This window comes from Takifugu flavidus, chromosome 4 (assembly GCF_003711565.1).
Source record: "Takifugu flavidus isolate HTHZ2018 chromosome 4, ASM371156v2, whole genome shotgun sequence".
NCBI lineage: Eukaryota > Metazoa > Chordata > Actinopteri > Tetraodontiformes > Tetraodontidae > Takifugu > Takifugu flavidus.
The window spans coordinates 5265654-5286962 of record NC_079523.1 but is presented as its reverse complement, the minus strand read 5'-3'; the positions used below and the strand labels follow the sequence as shown (position 1 = coordinate 5286962).

General features: G+C 46.0%; 1 protein-coding gene across 4 annotated transcripts in view; it reads left to right on the top strand.

Moving 5' to 3' along the window:
- Window positions 1-21309, top strand: part of LOC130524423 (chemokine-like protein TAFA-1) — a 75317-nt gene that overhangs the window by 48997 nt on the left and 5011 nt on the right. For 2 of the 4 annotated variants that reach the window (XR_008950143.1, XR_008950144.1), the window contains exons 3-5: window positions 10331-10471; window positions 18689-18813; window positions 20138-20229. Coding sequence is in view for 2 of the 4 variants with exons in the window: in XM_057030544.1 (XP_056886524.1) it covers window positions 10331-10471; window positions 18689-18813 (266 nt within the window). In the remaining 2 variants the exon portion in view is untranslated. The remainder of the gene's footprint in view (window positions 1-10330; window positions 10472-18688; window positions 18814-20137; window positions 20230-21309) is intronic. The other 2 variants (XM_057030544.1, XM_057030543.1) reach the window with 1 other exon arrangement.

Below are 21309 nucleotides of genomic sequence, written 5' to 3'. Positions count from 1 at the left end.
CGCAGCAGTTGGCTTACAAATGCCATCATTTGTGAAAGCTAATAAATAATGAAGCTCTCGCCGAAAAGTCAATGAAGATAAAGACTGGAACGCTGGTGTACAGTAACTTCTGGGGATTTACTCTCCCCTCCATCAGCCATCTGTTGCTGAGCCTTGAGAGCAACACTCAACCCTAATTTAATTAGGGTCCAAGAAACAGCTGGGAAACACCGTTATTGCATTTCCTTCTGTTTGGATTGCATAGGTGTTGACATATTGCAATCATGTGAAAATTAATGTACAAATTACCCTCGAAAGAAATTCATCGGAAAGGCTGTTTTACAGCGAGAGATGACAAAACACTGAGATTATTTAGCGTGTAGGTGTGGTGCGCTGAGAGGACGCACACGAGTGTTCTCAACCCGCTGAGCTGCACAACAACTACTGTCAGTGACCTGTGAGAGTCTGTGCACACATGTGCTCACTTTTGATGTTCCCCTTTATTCCAGGCGCATGCGAGATGACCCTCGCAGGCTGCTGTAGAAAGTCTCCTTATGATGAGACGTATGTGGATAGTAATAGACATGTGTTAGATAGATACACAACAGTGCGTGGGGTGTGTGTGTGTGTGGTGTGTGTGTGTGTGTGTGTGTGTGTGTGTGGTGTGTGTGTGTGTGCGCGCGCGCTGAAATGTAGCTCAGCATAGAAAGTAGTGAATTCTCTGCCTAAAAATCATCGACCTTAGTTTTCTCCTGGATTAAATATTCAGCAAATGTCAACGCAAATTTGGTTTTCCAGTAATTTTTCAAGAACTTAGATGTTCTTCAGTCCCTCTCCCTGTCTCTCTCTCCCTGTCTCTCTCTCCTTGTCTCTCTCTCTTTCTCCCTCTCTCTCTCTCCCTGTCTCTCTCTCCCTGTCTCTCTCTCTCTCTCCTCCCTGTCTCTCTCTCTCTCTCCCTGTCTCTCTCTCTCTCCCTGTCTCTCTCTCTCTCCCTGTCTCTCTCTCTCCCTGTCTCTCTCTCTCTCCATCTGTCTGTCTCTCTGTCACGCTCTCCGTGCATCAGTATGCGCACCGAGTTCAGTCACACTTTGATGTGCAGCCGCGTGATTTCACAGTCCAGCCTGGTGGCACAGATCAGATTTACAGGTAAGTAGCAGAAGGACTGATGAGGGGATTCAGGGTTTCATTACGCTCCTCGGTTGCTGCATTAAATAATTGGCCATGTTGTTGCAAAAGTTTTAAAAATGCATCACTTGGTCTGGAGGCCACAGAAGAGATCCGCCTGAGTAGATCTCGTTCTCCGATAGAACCTGACCTTGAGAATCGGCAAAGACGAGGCTTCCATACAAAGTCAGGGCTCTAATCTCTTTAATTAATGGGTACAAGACCTCGTGTCATTAATTATGAGTGATGTTTAATCTCGTGGATGTCGGGCGATTTCTGCGACTGAGTCGTGGCACATTTCAATCCGTGATTGATTCGGTGGTGCGCAGGGTTGCTCCGGCAGAAGCAATCACTCTTAGTTACAAAGTCAGAGTTGCTGTTGCTGTCAAAAATGGCACGGAGCTTACGAACAAATGAATCCAATATGAGTTCCGCACGCGGAATAAAACATCCGCGTCATATACAAACACCCTTCATAAACACAGTAAATATTGAATAAGAGGGACGTCAAAATGAGGAAAGTTTGCCGCCTTCATCCACACCAGGGTGCGAGAAAAACAACCTCTTCATGATAAACTCGTCAATCATTCCCTGTCATGAATCATCGCAGTATGTGGGTCTCCCCTCACCCCTGTTACAGCCTCGGCAATAAAAAGTGACGGGACTGAGGCTCCTCTCCCACTTGTGTTACCACATCAAGATGTTATCTCCAGCTTAAAAGCTTATCGGGCCGACAGTAATGATATTGAGTGACTGAATTGTGTGTTTTGATGGATATCACTGTGAGTAATCTGATGCCAAATTGTGTTCCAGTTCTCATATTGTTCTGATTTCAGCGTCTGAAAATAACTACACTCCCCATCTCATCCCAAACCATGACTGATCCCCCCCCCCACAGCACGCCCATAGACACACACTCTCCCCTTGCCTCCCTTGCAGTCATTTGTCATAGCTATCATTCTTTCCCTTAGGTAGAGAAATTGGGTGAAAACCTATTATAGGGAACTGTGATATACAGATACTTTATGATTGTTTGCAGTCTATCTGGCCTTTAGTTCATCTGTTGCACATTGTGGCGCCTGCTGCACCGCGGTCTCAATTATGCTCTCTAATAAGCCCGAGAACCAGGCTTCAACCGGCCTTTATGAGGGGGTTTATAGTTGGAGAAACTCCACCGGGGATGATGGGAAATCAACAGCTTGGACTAAATAAAATCTAAATATTTGATCTGAATACCCGTGTTTCTTCCCGAATCAACACAAGACGCCTGCTGGGAGAGGCGATCGCTTGTTCAAACGCCTAACACAAGCGTTCATAATAATTCAAATGGGAAATCAACAAAGCAATTGATAGCGTAGCCTGCTAGGTTTCACTGCATATCTGATGCCGTACTAGTAGCCAAACATATAGACTTTATTTGACGCTGCGCAGGTAGAGCTGTGTAGCCAGACACATCACAGGAGGCGAGATCAAAGCAAAATATCCACAAAATAAAGTCCAACATCAAGTATGCTAAAAGAGGAGCTGCGGAACTACAGGTAATGGCTCTGTTAATCACATCACCTCCTGCAAAATCACATTTTTCATCAATGGCTTCGCCCTAGGATGAATTTTGTGAGCGAAGCCATTGATGAAAAATGCGATTTTACGCTACACGAGCTGTCGTCTAACGGGCAGCCGTGAGAAATAGCTGATCGGTTTTGATGAAACTGGTGATGAGTTATTGCTTCAAGTGGCAGAACGTGCTCTTGTCCTTGCTTACGCCACGTGCAAGGTCGCCCGATAACGTGCTGCGTCGGACATTGTCGCTCTGCAGTGTCGAACAGGAGTGAAGTGCTCAGGCGCATTGATTTTCCTTCGGGGAGTGATTATCGCTCCACCGTACAATTATCATCGCACAAATGCGTCATTTAAAAGTCAATATACATCTTAATAAGGTGCTAAGTGGAATCCTCTTGTCAGGTTGCTATCAGGCAAGGGCAATGGGCCGCCAGAGATCCAGGCAGTGGAACCAGCGTGTGACAGCTGGACTCTTCTGCTGCAATCTCAAACATTTGTTGAAAAAGTGAAAATACTGGTGGAGAGTCTGTATGAGAGAGTGATGCTAAAGAGGCAGCAGGAGGCCGTGCAGTCTCTCCGATAACCTATGAATATGACCTGCATATGTCATCCAGTGACACGCAAAGTCATGCACCTCTCTGACAGCATGAGCTCACAGGAAGTGGGCAGATTAGTTTATTTTGTGCACACACTGGTTTGTAGATTTTTGATGCTGAGTGCCTGCTGATGCATTATGCAGATTCAATAATGCGTTGTGTGTAATCCAGACCTGGACCACTGTGTCATTACAGACCCCCCCACACGGATGCCCTGGTACGGCATGATCTCCGACGGAGAGATGATGTATCTATCTGAACCCTCCGACTCACAACAGTTCAGCAAGCATCTGTAGATGTGTATGATCGGCCTGCGTGGTGTCTCTTGATTTAAATAACTTTCGCGACTTTTACATTTCAGGCCATTATGTGGGGTTTTCAGTCCTTAAAATGACATTTTTTGTCACTCTTAGTGAAATGGGATGGCCAAACGGATCAATTTGGTTTTTCATTTCACCGCCCGACCTTTTTTTTTCAGATGGAGCACTGACCTGTGTCATATGGACATTGTATAGCGATCACGCTCCACCGCACGCGCTGTCGACTGCAGCGTGAGGCGCCTGCATGCAAATTGGTGCCTCTGACACAGGGGTTCCACAGAAAAGAAAAGAAATATCTCACCAATAAAGGTTTGCTGAAGGTACTATTGTGCCTATTATGTGACAGTGACAGCATACTGGAAATTCTGTATGTGTTCCGCTGCACGACGCTATTTTTGTCTTCGCCCTCCTTCTCTGTACAAAATATAGCTCCTATGCAAAATAAAGGAGTATCCAACACAGCTTTCCTTATACCTAAAAGACAACAGAAGTAGGTTACATCCTGCATATAGTTTCCATAATTACTGTGGCTTCTCCATTAACCGCTGAGGTTTTTAACACGCTCCCTGAAGCAGTGTTTCATTTCCTCTCTAGGCATAACTGCGGATAAAAAACAGGTTGAATTGATATTTTGGCTGGAGCCCTTGAAGCGGCGCTACCCTGGACTCCTGCTTGATATTACAGGCAGCCAGCGACACGGAGAGTTATACATGCCAGGGCATTACAGAGCACATCTTAACCCGGTTTGTCACACCGCTCCCTCTGGACTGGGGTAATTTCATGGTCCTGAACTGGTATTGATAGGGCCTCGGTAAATGAGGCACGCAGCAATCGTTAACTTTAATAACCGTAAAGATGTGAGCATTAGAGTCGCGCAGAGTCACAGGAGGAAACCCGTGAGGAGAGGACCAGGTCTGGGGCCTTCAAGAGCTGCAGATCTTATTTAAACTAATGGAATTACCTGTTAATGGTGTCAGGAGTGTAACAAGCAGTGGAGCAATTGCTGCTGTGCACTTTGGAAAGACAAAGGGAGTAGCAGGGATTTTTTTGGTTGGTTTTCACCCTGAGACTGAAGCTGGTTACAGAAACAGGCCTGAGAGGGAAAGAAAAAAAAAAGTTAACATTGATTTATAGGACGTAAGGATCAGCAGGTCAGCTGATCCTGTCAGTCAGTCTGGGCCCTGGGGTGCCCTCTCTGCCCGCTCCACTGCCCCTTCTCCTTCAGGTTCCTCATAGCTCCAGGCATTACTGTACGCTAGCCGCCATGTCCACTTGTTTGTCTGCATCTATTACTGTGGATAATGCAGCCTCAGGAGGAAAGCCAGATCCAGGCCACAGGAGGGTCAGTATGATCGCCGCCTGAAGTCGCTGGTCGGTCTGGTCTCAGTCACCAGCCAGGCCAACCATGCGGACCGTTGCCAGCACTGCTAATGGGCACTTGATAAACACTCCAGCCCCTGGTGCATTAATGACACTGGGGTCAACGTGTTTTAAAGACCGAATAAACAATGCCCGTGAATAATTCTGTTTGTTATTCTTGGAGACAGTCGGCACTGGGAAATGTCCTTAAGCTTGCACCCATTTCTCTCATCCCTCAGATGTCAGTCGCAGCAAGTGTTGCACGCTCCTCCAAAGCCCCGCAGCTTCAGGCTGCCTTTTTATTATTCATCGGTGAGACTCCAATTTCAGGCTTCAGGGTGGGAACAAGTGGCTGGAGTTCAAGCCTTAGTGGACAGTTTATTTTCCAAAGTACTGCCGAGTACTCCGGGAGAGTCTTTCCACTAGCAGGGCTTCACACGTGCAGGACTGACCACAGCAAACTAATATTTATTTTAACATCCTGATATTACTGCTACCACAACTAAACACTAGCATCTCTTTTTCCTTTCATGCCATCATGCCTGCAGAAAAAAAAAAAAAAAAAAATCAATGTTCCTTATCAACTATTCAATCAATTATACAACTGCAGCATTATTTATTGATTTATTATATATTGATATCTAGCAATTATATATTAATTACAATTGTGATTGAAGCAGAATACTCCCATGAATTGAAGATTTAGGTGCAGCTAGCTATTGATCCCCCATCCAGCTTCAACCTCAGCTGCGTTACATTTGAAATGTCTTCACAACCACACAATAACCAGCCTAGAAAGTGTTTAGGTTTGCATGTTCAATACTGATGATAATGATGTTTTTATTCTTCAAAAATGATGGTTTTGGAATTGGTTATGGTTAAATTGTAATAATATTTGCAGGAAATGAAATGGAAACATGAAGGAGGAAATTCTACAGATGATTTCTTCTGTTCTGTTTTGTAGATACAGATCTGTGAGGTGGGTGTTGGGCTACAGGGTCACTGGCTTCATCAACACATGGAAGTTATGTGGATATTGTAGAAAATTCTTCCTCTGCCTTGTTATAGAAACACGACTGAGCTTTTCTAAAAAAGGGGAACATTTGAAATCCTGCCTGTCAATATAAATATTTGCAGCAATAATTCTGTCTTTGCTATTCATAAATGCACCAACATACTTGCAGGAAGTAATAGAAATGAAAATATAGGAGCCTGAGCTTTCATACATTTCATTCCAACCTCTGCAAGTAATGGAATATAGACTTTTGTCCAATTGACCATCTTTCTTTCTTTAGCGAAAAATGCTCTTTCTTTACAAGGTGAGACGTTGGAATTCTGGACAGGTTGCCTTTAACGGTGGACAAGCTTGTTATTTCTGCCTCTAAGGCCTCCATTAGCAAACCACTCAGTGGTGCTTTGCAGTTGTTTGTAATCACAGAAAGCGTTTCATGCTTAAGTAATGAAAAGCTGTGTTTTTATGAGCATCATTAAACATAAATGCATATTATTTAATCATTTCGTTTTGTCTCTGAATAAATGTAAACCCAATCCGGACAAACAGAATAGAGCTGGTTTTGATTCTGTTTAGATTCTTTTAATTCTGTTCAAAACTGTGCTATAAGACGTGTCTTTTTTCGATTATGCATGATTTCAAATGAGGGAAAGTTGGCAGGAGACGGTGGATAAACAAGTTTGTGGCTGTTTGACCTGACGTCTTGCAGTACAAAGCAGCTTTGTTCACGTGCAAAGTGATATTTGGCTCACCCGAGCGGCTCAGTTTGTCTTCCAAAATGCACAAAGTTTTCAGAAGCTGTTTCATGACAAAGACTCAGGGCTTACATTTACATTTCTTAGCTCAACTCAAGTCTGGTTTTTCATACTATCTATTGATTTTTAAAAAAGTCCTTTTGCCACCTGAAATGTAAATTGACATTAAGAAGTTCTATCCTGGCTGGATAGCTGTTACGCAGAATCCCTGGGGGGGGGGGGGGGGGGGCAACAATAAGCTCACAGAAATGGAGGAAGTGGAGGAAAGAGGGACTCTGGTAATGCAGCAGCTTGTCTGGTGAAACAAAACAGTCAGAACTGGCTGCGTTTCACCAGAACGTGCGCTGATTAAGTCGGTTTGTCTTTGAAAAACCTTGAGATTCCTCTGCAGCTGTGTTCCGTGCCCCCGCCATATGTCATTATTTAATAAGTGTAGCAGAGAGAGAGGCAGAGGAAGTAGGTGGCGGGCGATGATGAGGCAGTGATGATGAGGCAGTGATTACCGCTCTTGATCTCCCTGCATAGACTGTAGCTCTCCGTGCTGAATCGGAGCCAAGGTGTAATGGGAAAATTCGGTTTGTTTTCTTTTGGGGCTAACGAGTCAACTGCCTGCATGTGTTTGTATCAAAAATGGCTCCAGATGTGGCAATATCAGTTTCCTAAGAGCGCCTCTAGAGAGGAGAGAGAAGACTCATGCCTGTGACCCCTAGAGGCTTTATTTTGACAAACCGTGAGTGGTTTGTGCTGTGTTTGATGTTTCATACACACAGGCGGTTTAGTCCTTCTTCTCTTGTTTTCTTGTTGACTCGCCTCTGTGCATCGACCAGGCAAAGAACCCATCTGAGGTAACTTACTTACGGGGTTCAAGCCCAATTTAACAGAACAGACAGACTGACAGTAGCAACGCGGTCCAGTTGATAATCTGATTCACTGAAACTTTACAATGTCCATCATATAGATTTATGTCTACTCATCTTTTAATTAGGTCATTTTTTTCCATTTCAAACCATTTGATCTCATCCAATCTTTTTATTTGGGCTGGGATTATTGTGAGAGAAACCAGAACTTTTAGGGGATAGAAGCTTCATGATTTGGTTCCAAAAATGTCGACAGATGTTTTGTTCCGAATGAAACACCAGCAACAGTTGCCTGTAAAAACAGAAAAATCTGTGCGTGGCCCGTCACTCAACCACAGCCTCTGCTTTCTCCATACGCTTGCATTTTGGAATGTTTTCACCTCCTTGCCATCTGTTGGGCTCAACTGAAGCTGATGTCGACAGCGTTGTCGCCTCGACACCAAAAGTCTCGCCGTATTCTCAGAAAAGCCGATTCCTCGATAGAACCAGTTGCTATTTGTTGAGCTGATCGCAAACTGCTAAACAGTTAGTTACTTTTTCTTAATCCGTACTAAGAGGAAAAAACACGATATATTTAGGCCAGCATGGCAGAGGTGATTTATGCACGAGTCACCGCGATTCCTCCTCCTATAACCCTCGGAAGTCCCCTCCTTCCACACCTAGCTCCACTTCTTACATCCTTACCTCATTAACAAGTCCTAATTGGCCACCGGGCTAAGCTGAAAACAATGAGGCATTGATTTCCTCAAACATAATCACCTCATCCAGTCATTTAATGACTGCTGTCACTGTGGGCCACCAGGAGAAAAATGACCAGTCAGTGGCTCCGTCGATGCCCTTCACCTCCACTCACCAAAGGCGAGAGTGCGGCGCTACCCACTCCATCTTAGCAGGTTGGTTTAACCCCCTTAGCCTGCTGACAGGCTCCAAGCACTAGATCCATCACTTCCTCCCTCGTGTCTTAGTTTTAATGATCACATATCACTGTTGTTGTCCTGCACTCGAGCTCTTCAGCCGGAGATGTAGAGTTTGATTAGAACAATAGAAAATGATTCATGCAGGGGGAAATAAAAAAAAATTCAGCTCTTGAATACTGCAAAACAAGCAGAATGTCAAAGACCGCACAGCGGCGGGGACGAACACCCCCGACCACAAATGATCTTTATGACCGCCGCTGCGTAGTCTTTGACAGTGCGCTCGGACATCTCGCACCAGATGGTTCATGGTGATCACAGCTAATGTCCACCTGGCTGACGGCTGGCAAGCGTGTGCTCCATGTCTCTCTGTGGGCAGGTGTGTGTGGGAAATGGTGTAAAAATATGCATCATCCACGATATATCAGCAGAAATGTCCTGCAAAGCATCCCTGATCATATCCAGGGATATTCCGATCCAGCCAGGCTTGAAAGCGGGACTGCGGGTCAGGAACCAGTCAGTAAAATATTCAACAAACACTTTTTGGAGTTTTGGGGGCGGGAGTGGGGGGGCTTGGGCACACTCCAGAGAATGTTATCCTTACCTCTGTGGCCAGAGTTTTGCCTGCTTCAGCCCAGCAATACCCACTAACCAGAGCTGGGGGAGGGACATTAATACTAAATGACCGGCTGGACTGCAAATGTTTGCTTTTTAATCCAGAACTGCTGGGGCCTTTGGTTCGTCCATGGCAGACGCTGGCGGCAAAGCAGGGAAAAACTCTGCTGCCAAAGCTGCGCAGAAGCTCCCGGGACCTCCGTTCTCTAATTTGTGACTGGAGCCATTTTCAACATGAGCACAGCCAACCTAGCTGGATGCGCCTCCTCTCTGCGGCAGGACGTTCTCTTTAAAACGGAGTGGAAAGGGGGCTGGAACGAGATGGAGCGTTGCATTTGTCTCCTTTTCTTTCCACAATCTCTCCTTCTCCCTGAATCTCCTCTGTCCAGGGAAGAGATCCAGTTTAATTGTTGGATGCTGCTGTCTGTTGAGGTGGCTGTCAGGGGAAGATAAAGAGTTTTTCCTCAGGCTTTAGTGAGAGGGGGGAGCGGTGATGAAGGGCCTCTCTCCTGCAGCTCTGCTGGCTGCGTTACCCCCACGCTTTATAATTGTGTGAAAGGGGCACTTCCATTGGCTCTCTCATTACTCAATAGCATGGACAGTCCCTTGCAGCCAGACACACCTTGTCCTCTAGCTCTCGCTCTGTCTGTCTTCCTCATTTTGGGATGTCCCTTAGCTCCGGTGCCCCGTCCCCGGAGCCCCGGAGCAATTCAGCCCATTGTTATTTTGACCCAGTCCCGTCACGGGTACATATTGCCTCTTTTCGCAAAATGTGTTTGACTTTCTCTTTGGTCGGACCGGGACTTACTGTCCACAGTTTGCTTTCTGAGGTAATGCTGCCTGTGTTTGGTGTGGATAGAAAGCTAATAAAGAAGATAAGAAAACAAAAGCTGATGCATTTATAAGGGACAACCACCTGATGTGATCTTCATCCCCTGATTAATTTCGGGCGAGAACAGCCGTCACTGAGCAAGAGACAATTAGCTAAGATAATTATGTGTTATTTGTTACACAGACCTGCAGTGAAAGTACGCGGCGGTGGAACTGAGGCCGCTGCCTGTTGTGACTGAACCATCCTGCAGTTTAATTGCCATTTATTTTTGCCCGTGTAGATGTTGTCAGCGAATGAAACCACTTGTATTAACAGTAACTCTGACCCATTTTATGCTCACCGCTTCCATCTCTATGTCTGTCTCCAGAGGGGGGGACCTGTGAGGTGATTGCCGCCCATCGATGCTGCAACAAGAACCGCATCGAGGAGCGCTCGCAGACGGTCAAGTGCTCCTGCCTACCTGGGAAAGTGGCCGGGACGACGCGCAATAAACCCTCCTGCGTGGACGGTGAGGATGTTTCTGTGCATTTGGTACTGCAAACTCTTTAAATGGCATGACGCCCTTGAGTTTTTATTTCAACATCCATTAATAGGTCATCACAGACAGGTTGTTGTCAACCACAAGATTTGAGGAGCATACAACAACCCTCCACCAAAGCTACAATAAATAACAACAGCATAATAGCTGGAGCACCCGGCACCTTGACTTTAATGAGACTTATCTGGCTGGTTCATGTGTTCAGGCACAAAACACGGCCCAGCTCTAAAAGCAAACTGTCTTCAGTGAAAGCTGCTGCAGCAGGCAGAAAGCAATTTGTTTTCCTCGACTCCTTGTAAATTGTCACGGCTGTTCGTTGGTGCCGAGGCACAGAAAACCTTGAATGACCCGTGCAGAAACCATGTAGCAAGTAAATGTAGCAAGACTGGTAATTAATTTTAGCCATATTTGGATCAACTAATACAGCCCAGCACGTGCATTAAATAAAAAGAAAAAAACCTTTTTACCTTGAAGAGACTCTCCCCTTAGTTCTGTGCATATGTGCATGTTTTATTTTTGAGGTGATTGTAGACTGAACCGTTTAGCCTAGGGCAAGCTAGGCTAAAAAGCTGAGTTAACTTCCAGTTAATGCTATTCTCATTTATCTAGATGAAAGTGTATGAATAATACGAACCATAAAAACAGAAGCAGTAACTACACTGCATCATGGAGGCGGGCAATGATCCAGTTAGGCTGTTCCACACAGAAGCAGAGGGCATGTTGCAGATCACACTGCCTGAAGCATCTCAGGCTGATGGAAATGAATAACTAATAAACACAAGTCAGAGAAGCTATAGGCTACTGCACCTGAATTATCTCAACCGAGAAAAACAATCAGGCAGAAGCTTCCCGTGGAGCGAAACCGCCGACAGGAAGTCACAAGTTTGCTGAGACAGAACTACGATGCCCCCTTCACTCCGCCGAGCTTATTTATCGCCCCACAATGGTGGCCCTTTCTCCTCCACCTTCAGGAGGGATCAGAGCCGGCTCTCTGTCTGCCCCAAAGAAAGAAGTGACAACAGTGTATGTCTTCATTAAGAGAGAGATGCTCTGCAAAGGGCCGGAAAAGCTCGCCCATTAGACAGGGTCGGGTAGACTCAGCCAACGCTCACGCAGATCGTGAATTAGATATGAGCCAAACACAACTTAAAAGGCCTCTCCCTTGGTTTTAAATTATAACACATCTACAGAACGGCTGAATATCCAGTCCTTGAGACATTTTGTCCAAGAGACGGCGGCATGTCGTGCGGTCGGAGGCTTCACCTGAATGCAGCTGCCGACCTTGAGCTGCGGCTGTTTAGCTCAATGTGCTAGCCGTGTACAATCACACGCAGTTAGACATCTTTGCTGCAGCCGCCAGCATTTAAAGTCTGGATTTTTTGTAACCCTCTAAATTTACTCCAGAGACATTGATTCCCCACCACAGATTTACAAAACTGCTAATCAGTAACTAGAGTTGAAGTTGAACGCACGTCATGCATCAGGGCGCCAGGCTGAGTCCTTGATTTCAGTGCAGTGACTCGCAGGAATGTTATAGATGGTGATGAAAATGGAGTCAGGCAGCTTTTGAGCTTTACGAGGTAACTGCGTTTCTTTCTTATTTGATCTTCTCAATTTTCACCAGCTCGAAACCGCAGTTTGACAATGAAAACTTTGCAGGATAGAGTCTGGAGGTGGGACAAAGATGGAAGGAATTAGTAGAGTTTATCTTTCATTTGTGGCTGTTTTCGACAATGTTAATTGAAATAAACCTTCCCTGGACAGTGGAACACTCAGGAATAGTTAAGATCACCAGGGAACACCAAACCTTAGAGCGTTTTCAGAGCCCGGCGGGTTGCTGTTGCATTACGTGAGAGATTATGGATTTGTGGAGCCAGTGGTCTGTCCCCTCAGCAGTCCCTGGCCCAGATGGAGCTCTCTCCCCAGGTCCCGCGTTATTAATGTTGCGTCCAGATGAGGGACGATGCTCCGGCTCCACTCATCTCCCCGCCCCCTGGGGGCCACCTGCTGTCATTGGACCATAAACAGGTTATGTTCCAACACCAAAAATAAAAAATAACATAAAAAGTGTGCACGACAGGCAAATCTGGGGAGGGCTACGAGAGGTCACCCAGTGTGGGAATAAACTCTTGGAGATGCTGAATGTGGGTGCCATGAAATGTGATAGAGCGTTAGATTGTTTCACATTTTGGTACTTAAAAATCTGTCCATATTTCTGCTTTATTATCACTGTTATTATTTGGTTATTACCGAAGGGAACTTCAGCATCGCCGAGCTCAGCGGGCGGCCGACTGTCGGATAGATCGCCGAATTGATTATCAGATTTGATGAGGAGACGCATGTCCCAGTTATGTCAGAGCGAGAACCACTCGAGCGAGAACCACTCGATGACAAGCACACGTTTCTACAAGTCAAACGCCCTGAAATGAAGCGTTCATCGCCACACTGATGTGGTCGTGCAGAACACATGAAATCAAACGTGTGTCTCGACTCATGTCGCTCCCGCGTTTCCCACGGCGTTCTCATGCAGTGGTCAAATACTCCACCAAAAGATGCTGGAATGAAGCTTCCTGCCTGGTCGCGGGCGCTCAGGCGTCGTGATTTTTCCCCAATAGCTGACGGGTCACACAGGTGCAAACAGGAAATCAAAAGCACGCGCTCGGTCTCTCGATGGCAGGATTGACTTCTCAAGGACGCCAACAGCTGCCGGGCGGCGTGATGTTTGCAACTAAAAGGAAGTATTGTCGCATATGAATATTTTGCAGAGAAAAACTATTTCAGATGGCAGCGTGATGACCCAAGTGGAGTTTTACATTCGACTCTTTGCCCCCCCACCAAGCTCTCATGGCTCTGATTTTGTTCCGTAGCCCTCTGCGGCTGGATGAAGTGGCCACGATGCAAACCTGCTGCAGATCTCGCCTGAGGGGATGACAGAGGGAGCACATTATACTGTACAATAGGAAACAACAACAAAAAACTGTCCTCTTACTGACAAACACACACAAAGAAGATTTATGTGGAGAATAACAAACACTGGAATCCTCCTGGGTTGAGAAAACAAGATGTTTTTGTCCCTCTTCTCACCATCCCTCTCTCTGAGTGAGTGAGTGAGTGAGTGAGTGAGTGAGTGAGTGAGTGAGTGAGTGAGTGAGTGAGTGAGTGAGTGAGTGAGTGAGTGAGTGAGTGAGTGAGTGAGTGAGTGAGTGAGTGAGTGAGTGAGTGGGCTGCTGTGACCTGTTCTGTTACTTCCTCCAACTTCTCATCCACTATCTCTGTGTTTATTGTCCAATTTCGTGATATTCCTGGGCGGTTTTGTTGGGAGAATCGGGGATTCGGAGCATCTGCTGCAGCGCAAAGCTGCAGCTTTTGAACAGCTGACGTCCCGGAACGCCGCGGAGCTGCAGCTGACGGTCAGCTGCTCGGTGGAGGAGCGGGGATCGGCGGTGGGGAGCACGCCGCTGAGGATGGCGTGAAATTGGTTTCTCAGACAAACATTGTTTCGTGACCTCCCTGGACAGTCTGGAGAAGGGGAACCATATCTCCGAATCACGAGAACATACTCTCAGCACGGATGCTCATCCGTCCATTTATTCACAATCAGTGTGCCTGGAGCCTGGCTGGGAATCGAGCCCTCAACCTTCTGGTTCCGAGTCCTCGCCATTAAAAGCTGTTGTTCCCTGTTTCATTTCACAGCACTAACGAGTTCAACAGTACGAGCACGTGGAAATATGTAATAAAGAAACATCAGAAAACGTTTAGCCAAACAGGAAATGCTGAGGAGCGGATGTGGCGGTTAAGTGTGAGAGGAACTAACATTGTAACAGGAGGAGGAGGAAGACGCTGGCAAAGAAGAGGTTGTCTTAAAAAGTCGAGTAAACAGGAAGGATGTGCTTTTTAACTGTGGTTTTGACACAAACACAGCAAAAATACTGGAAAAGTTGTTTACTGAACTCGCCTGGACCCCTCTAGGATTGAAATGAAAGGCAAAATATCTTTTGTGGCCTGATTCAAGTTAGTAGAAGTGGCAGCACCAGCTTTCACTGTCGCCTGTATTTTGCCCTATCTCCATTTCTTTACTGCAACATATTAAAATCATTACTCTTAATGGTAACAGAGGCAGGCGGTGCCCGAGCCACTCGCTCCATTTTGATTTCAAAAGCTAACGTTTGTCTGGGAAACACAGGGAACCAATGACCATCTGGAGGAGAGAACCGCAGCGAGTCACAAAGCGCCGTCACTGTTGGTGGGTACGTTTTCAACCTGATTCCCATATCATCCTTTGGCACCAGACCAGAACGTGAAGCTGAAGAGAAACATTTCCTTCAGACCAAGACGGTCTGCAGTTTTTGCCCTTTCAAAAACCAGATACTTGAATGAAAGTGGTAAGGGAGAAACACAATGACTCTCGGTAATTCTCTCAGTAAGTGGACTCCATTGTAAATTTCAAAGTGTATTTTCTCCTGAATATCTAATCAATCCCCTGCTTCTTCTCAGATCCTCCGGGCACCAAAATTAGTTACAACAATAAGTCTCATCAGCCGACCTCGGTGCAGAGGCCTTGAGTTTGAGCTCCAGCGTAATTACACACTTGTTCTGGTTGATCCACGGCTGTGAACCCTTTTAAACTTTTTGCACGTATATATCACACCGCATTAAGATATAGCTCTTTTCCCTCAGACAGTGGCTCATATTCTTCCTTTGATTGGTTAGTGATTAATTGGCCCAACTATTAGAATGTCAGCAGGTGAAAACAATGAGTCAGCCAACGGGATGAAGAAAATGGTGCCAGTAAATCTATTTTGTATCCCAGCTCCTCCAAATCATATAAAAATTCAAAGCCTGATCGCTTTCTGCTCCAGTTGCTGAATGAACGACGCCTGATTAACGCCACCCACCAAAAAAACGCAACGCTAATTTGGGTTACGTCACTGGAAAGTTGTCATTTTCGCTGTGAATAATCTAAGGGGAATTAGTGTCACGAATTCCACAATTTAAAGAAATCAACCATTCATTGAGCCCACAAATGGGCATTCACGCATCAGCACAGCCCGGAATCAATTATCTTCCTGTCCTGTCAGACTGCCTGACAGGGACCGGTCCGCAAGTTCGATCCATCACACCTGCAGCTAACCAACATGCTGACAGCCGCCGCCGCAGAGGCGTTATCGCCTCACGCTTTTCACTCCCAGTCACTTCCAGTCCCGCTCTTGGCTATTTCTCCGTCAAATCTAAACACTCTTGTGCACTACAAACTTACCATCCTGAAAAAAACATTCTTTGAGTTCTTTTTTGTCAATTTGCCCGGGCACATCTGTCGGCTCTTCAGCTACCGGCGTCATGCTAATGTGAGGATTATGTTAATTAGCGACGGCGCTTGAAAGGTTTCATCTTGTAAACAGACACTGGATAATTAATCTCAGCCTCACAGTGGTAGTTGGGACAGAAATCAGGTGCCATCTACCCCCGTCTCCCCTTTACTGCCCTGCTCGTGAGCATGCGGAGGGCAGGACTGGAGTCTGCTGATGTCAGAACAAAGGTCGTGCCCTCTGTGCTGACAGCGGCGCTGGGAGTAGTTAAGTAAAACGTCTGTTGGAGCTCAGTGGTCACCGGAGGATGATGCATGGATCCCTGCCCAGAAATGGCTCTTCTCCAGCGGTCAAGGTCATAGACAGCCGTCCTGCCGTCCTGCCGTCCTGCCCCCCAATCGCCACACAGGCTTAACTGTCCGTTTTTAATCAGGCCTCCCTATTGACCCGCTACCACGCGTGATTTAAGGGAATGATCGAAGTCGCACATGAATATTTAAATGGTGTATTTCATCGTCAACGCTCATTAAACTTTTACTCACCTTGTAAAAGACAAGGTGCTATAGAAGTACTAATTAGGGCTGCGCTTTAAAGGCTTGTAGATCAGCCTCGTCATAACTCAAGTTTGGCCAACCTCTGCAGTGTTGGGTGAACTTTTGGAAAATAAATGACCTTCTCCAATAAGCATCTGATGGGAACGTTGTGTTTTCATATTTTGGATGCCTCTGTGTACCAGCTCATCCTCGTGCTGTAAAATGGATGAGTACACGTTTGCCCTTTCAGGGCAGGTTAAGACACAGAAGAATGACTGAGTAGAAAAATTCAAATTTTAGCATTAAAACAGGAATCTTAAGGACAGGGGAGTGTTTCCATGCCAACCAGCTAGCAAAATACAGCAAACAGTCTACCGCAGCAAGCTCGGGATTGGAGACACAATGATCCTTTGTTATCCCGCTTTGAATTTTTGTGAAACCGTAACCTTAAAAACTGAATGTTGATGGTAATTTACACTCCTATTGTCCATGTTACTCTGTAACGGTGAGCACTGGTCAAGTGGAGCATTTAAAGGAGCCTACAGGAGGTCACAAAAAACTCCCAATGGTGAGGCAACATATAGCGCTCATCTTCTCCGCTTCGGCTGCATGAATTTTCTATGGTCCGTGACACTCACCTGTCAGGAGGTGAGTGTCGTCCTGTGAAGTACGCGGCAAATATCATACAACTTTCATGCAAAGAGGCTCTCGGATTTATCAGCCTTCACGAGGCAGCATTTTAATCTGCTTCCTCTCTCTCCCTCCATTATTCCCTCTCTCATTCTTTCTCTCTCCATCATTCTCTCTCTCTCTCAGTTGGAAGATATTGATGCTTTGTGGGCTTTGCTTCACTGTTGTGAATTGCAGGAACAGATCTGCTCTCTCTTTTTTTATCCTGAATTTAAATTATCTTCAGCTGGTGGTGTAATGAAAAGAAAAAGAAAAAAAACTCTCACTCTCTATCTCACACACACACACACACACACACACACACGCCACTTAAAGGGAGTGTGTCTCTTGTCATAACTCATCTGAACCACTTGAACACTTTCCCCCAACATCTTGTCATAATTTTCCAGTTAACGAGGACTTCCTGCACAGCTGCATTGCACCCAGCGCCACAGCGGGTGTCCGCATCCGACGATCTGAACTACATATTTAGCTCGTGGGCCAGGGGGGTGGGGGGCTGGAGAGAGTGCCGTGGTCGACAGAGCAAACATGTGGTAATTAGAGAGGATAAAATAAACAGCCATGGGGGACGCCGAAGGGCAGGTTCACAGCCTGTTAGCGGATGCTCTCACCCAGGCCCCACAGACGCAACCAAGGAAGGAAGTGCATCTGCTGGACAGTCGGCTGAGTCGCGGCGGGGAGCTGCCCGTGACCGGTCTATTTTTTTCCCGGCATACACTCACACACGCTCTGTGCTACAAGGCGCTGCACTTTAAACATCCTCCATCAGCCAGAAACCGGCTGGTGCTCAAAATCACAATTGATTGGTGGTTGGTCTGTAACCTTGGCAACGCAGGCAGAAGAATTGCTTTACTGAAAGCTCTGGAAAAACTTGGAAAAATGAAACGATGGTGGTTGACCTCACCGGCCGAGGCTTTGACTGCAAGTCAAATGGACGAATGGTGTTTCAAGATGCATTTCCACACACGCGTTTGATTGTTTCTTTTGAAAAAAATCAAATCATAAACATCTTTGGGAGGGAACAGAGGAACGCAGATACCATGACAGATGTTTTCTGGTCATGTAGCAGCGAAAGCATATTTTCCGATTTCTCTGTTTGCACTCGCGCGACACACCCAGAGAGGAAACGGGAAGCAGGAGGAGGGGGATCGTGATGAGAACATATTTGTTTTTGTCAGATAGCTGCGGGAAGAATACAGTCGATGTTAATGAGAGGCAATTAGTTTTGATTAAAAATTTGATTGCTCCCCAACACGCAATGCAGCGATATCAAAACAAAACAATGATTAATTTCTGCGGGTATGGCATCATTGCGCGGAAAAGCTGCGATGCTACAGCTGCTCTGAGGCCAGAGAGCAGGCTCGGGGCTCGGCTGGATGGAACTCTTGAGGTGTGTGGGTGCCTTTTGTATACAGTGTGCACGTGACTCAAATATGGACACAGAAAAAAGCATTTGTGTGGGAGGTTTTTGCACATGTGGTACAAGTGTTTCCTTCCAGCTCTTCTGCATTATAAAGGTAGATACTCCTCACGTATGTTGTCGTTATTCATCTGACTCCTCCTCCAGCAACCGTCCACGCCTTCGTGCGTACTGGAACTGTGTAACGTGCACGCTGGGTGATGCACTAACCCGCCTCTATCTGCTTGTCTCCCCGCAGCGTCCATTGTAATTGGAAAATGGTGGTGTGAGATGGAACCTTGCCTGGAGGGAGAAGAATGTAAGACTTTGCCTGACAACTCTGGCTGGATGTGCTCCTCTGGGAACAAAATCAAGACCACAAGAGTGAGACCTCATGCACACGTTCACACACAATTAAGTGTTGTCCTGCGCGTGCAGACCGGCACACGCACGTGTAGGTTACATGCATATGGCATTACCGTGATCACATGCACCCATTTTCCAACAGCACACACCTAAATGTCAGACAGGTTGCGTTAAAAGGTTAAAATCCATATTTGACGCAAGCGGGAACAACAAAGACGCTGCTTTTGCTTAAAGTTGATCTGATCGAACGTTCGTTTGTGTCAAACCTGTGGATGAAAGAGACCCAATAACTCTTCTGAGCTTCGCCCAGCACGTCTGAGCCTCCTGCGCACAGCGGCGTAGTAAAGAAGTGCGTAAAGCAGGCAGTAAACAAACGGGTGAGCTCTGCCTCGGGCCGCTCTCCTCCCAGAGTTACTGTTAACAGCCTTTCCGCTCCGCAAACCGGCTCTTCGCAGCATGCAAAAACCAGGAGTTAATCCCTCAAAGACAGCCTGGCCAGTACGGTGGCAGGTTGATCACCTGATTTGTATTCACTTAAGTGGCTCCTATCCACCCCCTCCACCCCCCCACACACCCTGCCTTTGATCAGCAAATGCGCGTCTCCTTTCTTCACCTGGCGACGACGACATTGAATAGAAGCAGAGACTAATGTGACAGAACGAGAGGGAGCAGCCAGTGAAGGTTAGACCACACGGGGCTCCTCAAGGTCGGGCTGCAGATTTGTTTGCGGACAGGCAGGCATAAAGCTTTCGCTGAGGGCCCCACGCAGCCGCCTCAGGGCCAAAATGCTCAGAAAGGAGTTGATGGAGCGGGGCCTCCGCCATCCTGTCCAGGTAAGGCGTAGTGCATGGTTCAGGCTAAAGAATGCATCTCTAATTTTCAGTTCAGTCCTTTGCACAATTCGAATTTGTCCTTGTGGAAATGCCGCCCTCAGAGGGCTAAACAATGAAGGGTGGAGCTGCTCTTGAAGCCGACCTGAACTCCACTTCCAGTCCCATTATCTTCACATTCTGGATTAATGTCACCTGACATGACTTTTCATGCTGAGAGCAGCTGATATTTATATGTTTTTAGATCATTAGTGTGATAATAACACATCAGAGTCAAGCTTGCCTGCTGTTTTGGCCTCCAGGGCTCAGTGGGCGTCACATGACCACATCAATTGTCACATGATTCACCAATTTGGCTACTTCCACAGATGGATCATTATTAGTCTTCCAGTGAGGAAAACCTGCTTTGGTTAAACATTAATATTAGAGAAAAGGGCAAGAAAATAAAGCCTGAAGCTGCTTTTATTTACCCAAATACACACATGTATTTTTTCTTAACCCTCTCTTTGCAGAACACCCAGCCATACTCCCCTTTTTAGCTTCCGGAAGCAAAATGCAGAGGATGCGTCAACAGAAATTGAGCTGCATTCTTGCTTCTGTAAAGGTTAGTCTTCTCTCTCAAGCTGTTGTTGCTCTGATTTTGTTTTCCCCGTATCTATCGCATTACTGTAAAGCACTTGAGTGCCGGGAAGTAGAAGTGGGACCAGCTCATGTGCAATGACATCTCATTAAGCCAAATACCCAGTGCAAAATAATCAAGTGTGTGTTTACATGCTGTGCATGATTAGGCAGGCGTGACACAAATAGCGAGCGCGCCGCCACCCACTTTAAATATTTAGCACCCGGCACAAGCAAAGCACACATAAATGAAAGCAGAGCTGCTGCATTTTTGTATAACTGTTAGATGTTGTTTTCCCATTCTGTTTTTTTTTTTGCTTCCCCTCCTGACCAGCGTGAAACGTCTTTCAAATGTGTTTCCCCTAACAAGAAGCAGGCGCGTATTTATTTCCCCGCCACTAATTAGAGCAGCTCAGATGCATCTAAAAGTATCAGAGAAACTTTCTAACAACTCTAAAGGATCCCGCGTGCATAATGTTTCTCGTAAAACTCTCACGTTATGCAATTTTATGCTAAAATTAGCACGCTAATAGCTTTGTGCATCCCATGGGGTTTGTTTATCTGAGCTAGCTGATGTTTGTCATTTATGGGTTTCATAGAAAGATTGAGGAGAGATTTAGGGAATCTGCGTCCTTGAGTGACAGGCACGGATTATCTCTGAAGCTTTAACCAATCGGAGCATGTGAAGAGAAACAGCACATATATATAAATAGCACACGCATGAACATAGAGTCTAAGCTGACAGTCACACACGCACTTGATGGTTTCTACTGGGGCGTGTATCATCATTTTACATTTGTGAAACATCTGCTTATTTATGATTTATGCTTCAACTCAAATGCTTTATTCAGAGAAAGATGGATTTTTGATTCTGGATAACCCTGCATACTTTTGCTAACTTACATTTTGATTCTTGCCATTTCACTCCAAAACAAGCCAATGAAACGTGGTCATCTTATTGGTCAGATAGCATCTATGAGTCAGAAGACGCACAATATCTTTTTCAGAGGCATCTATTTTCTTGTTGGGATTTAACAGGATGGACTCAAACGCAAAAAGAATCAAA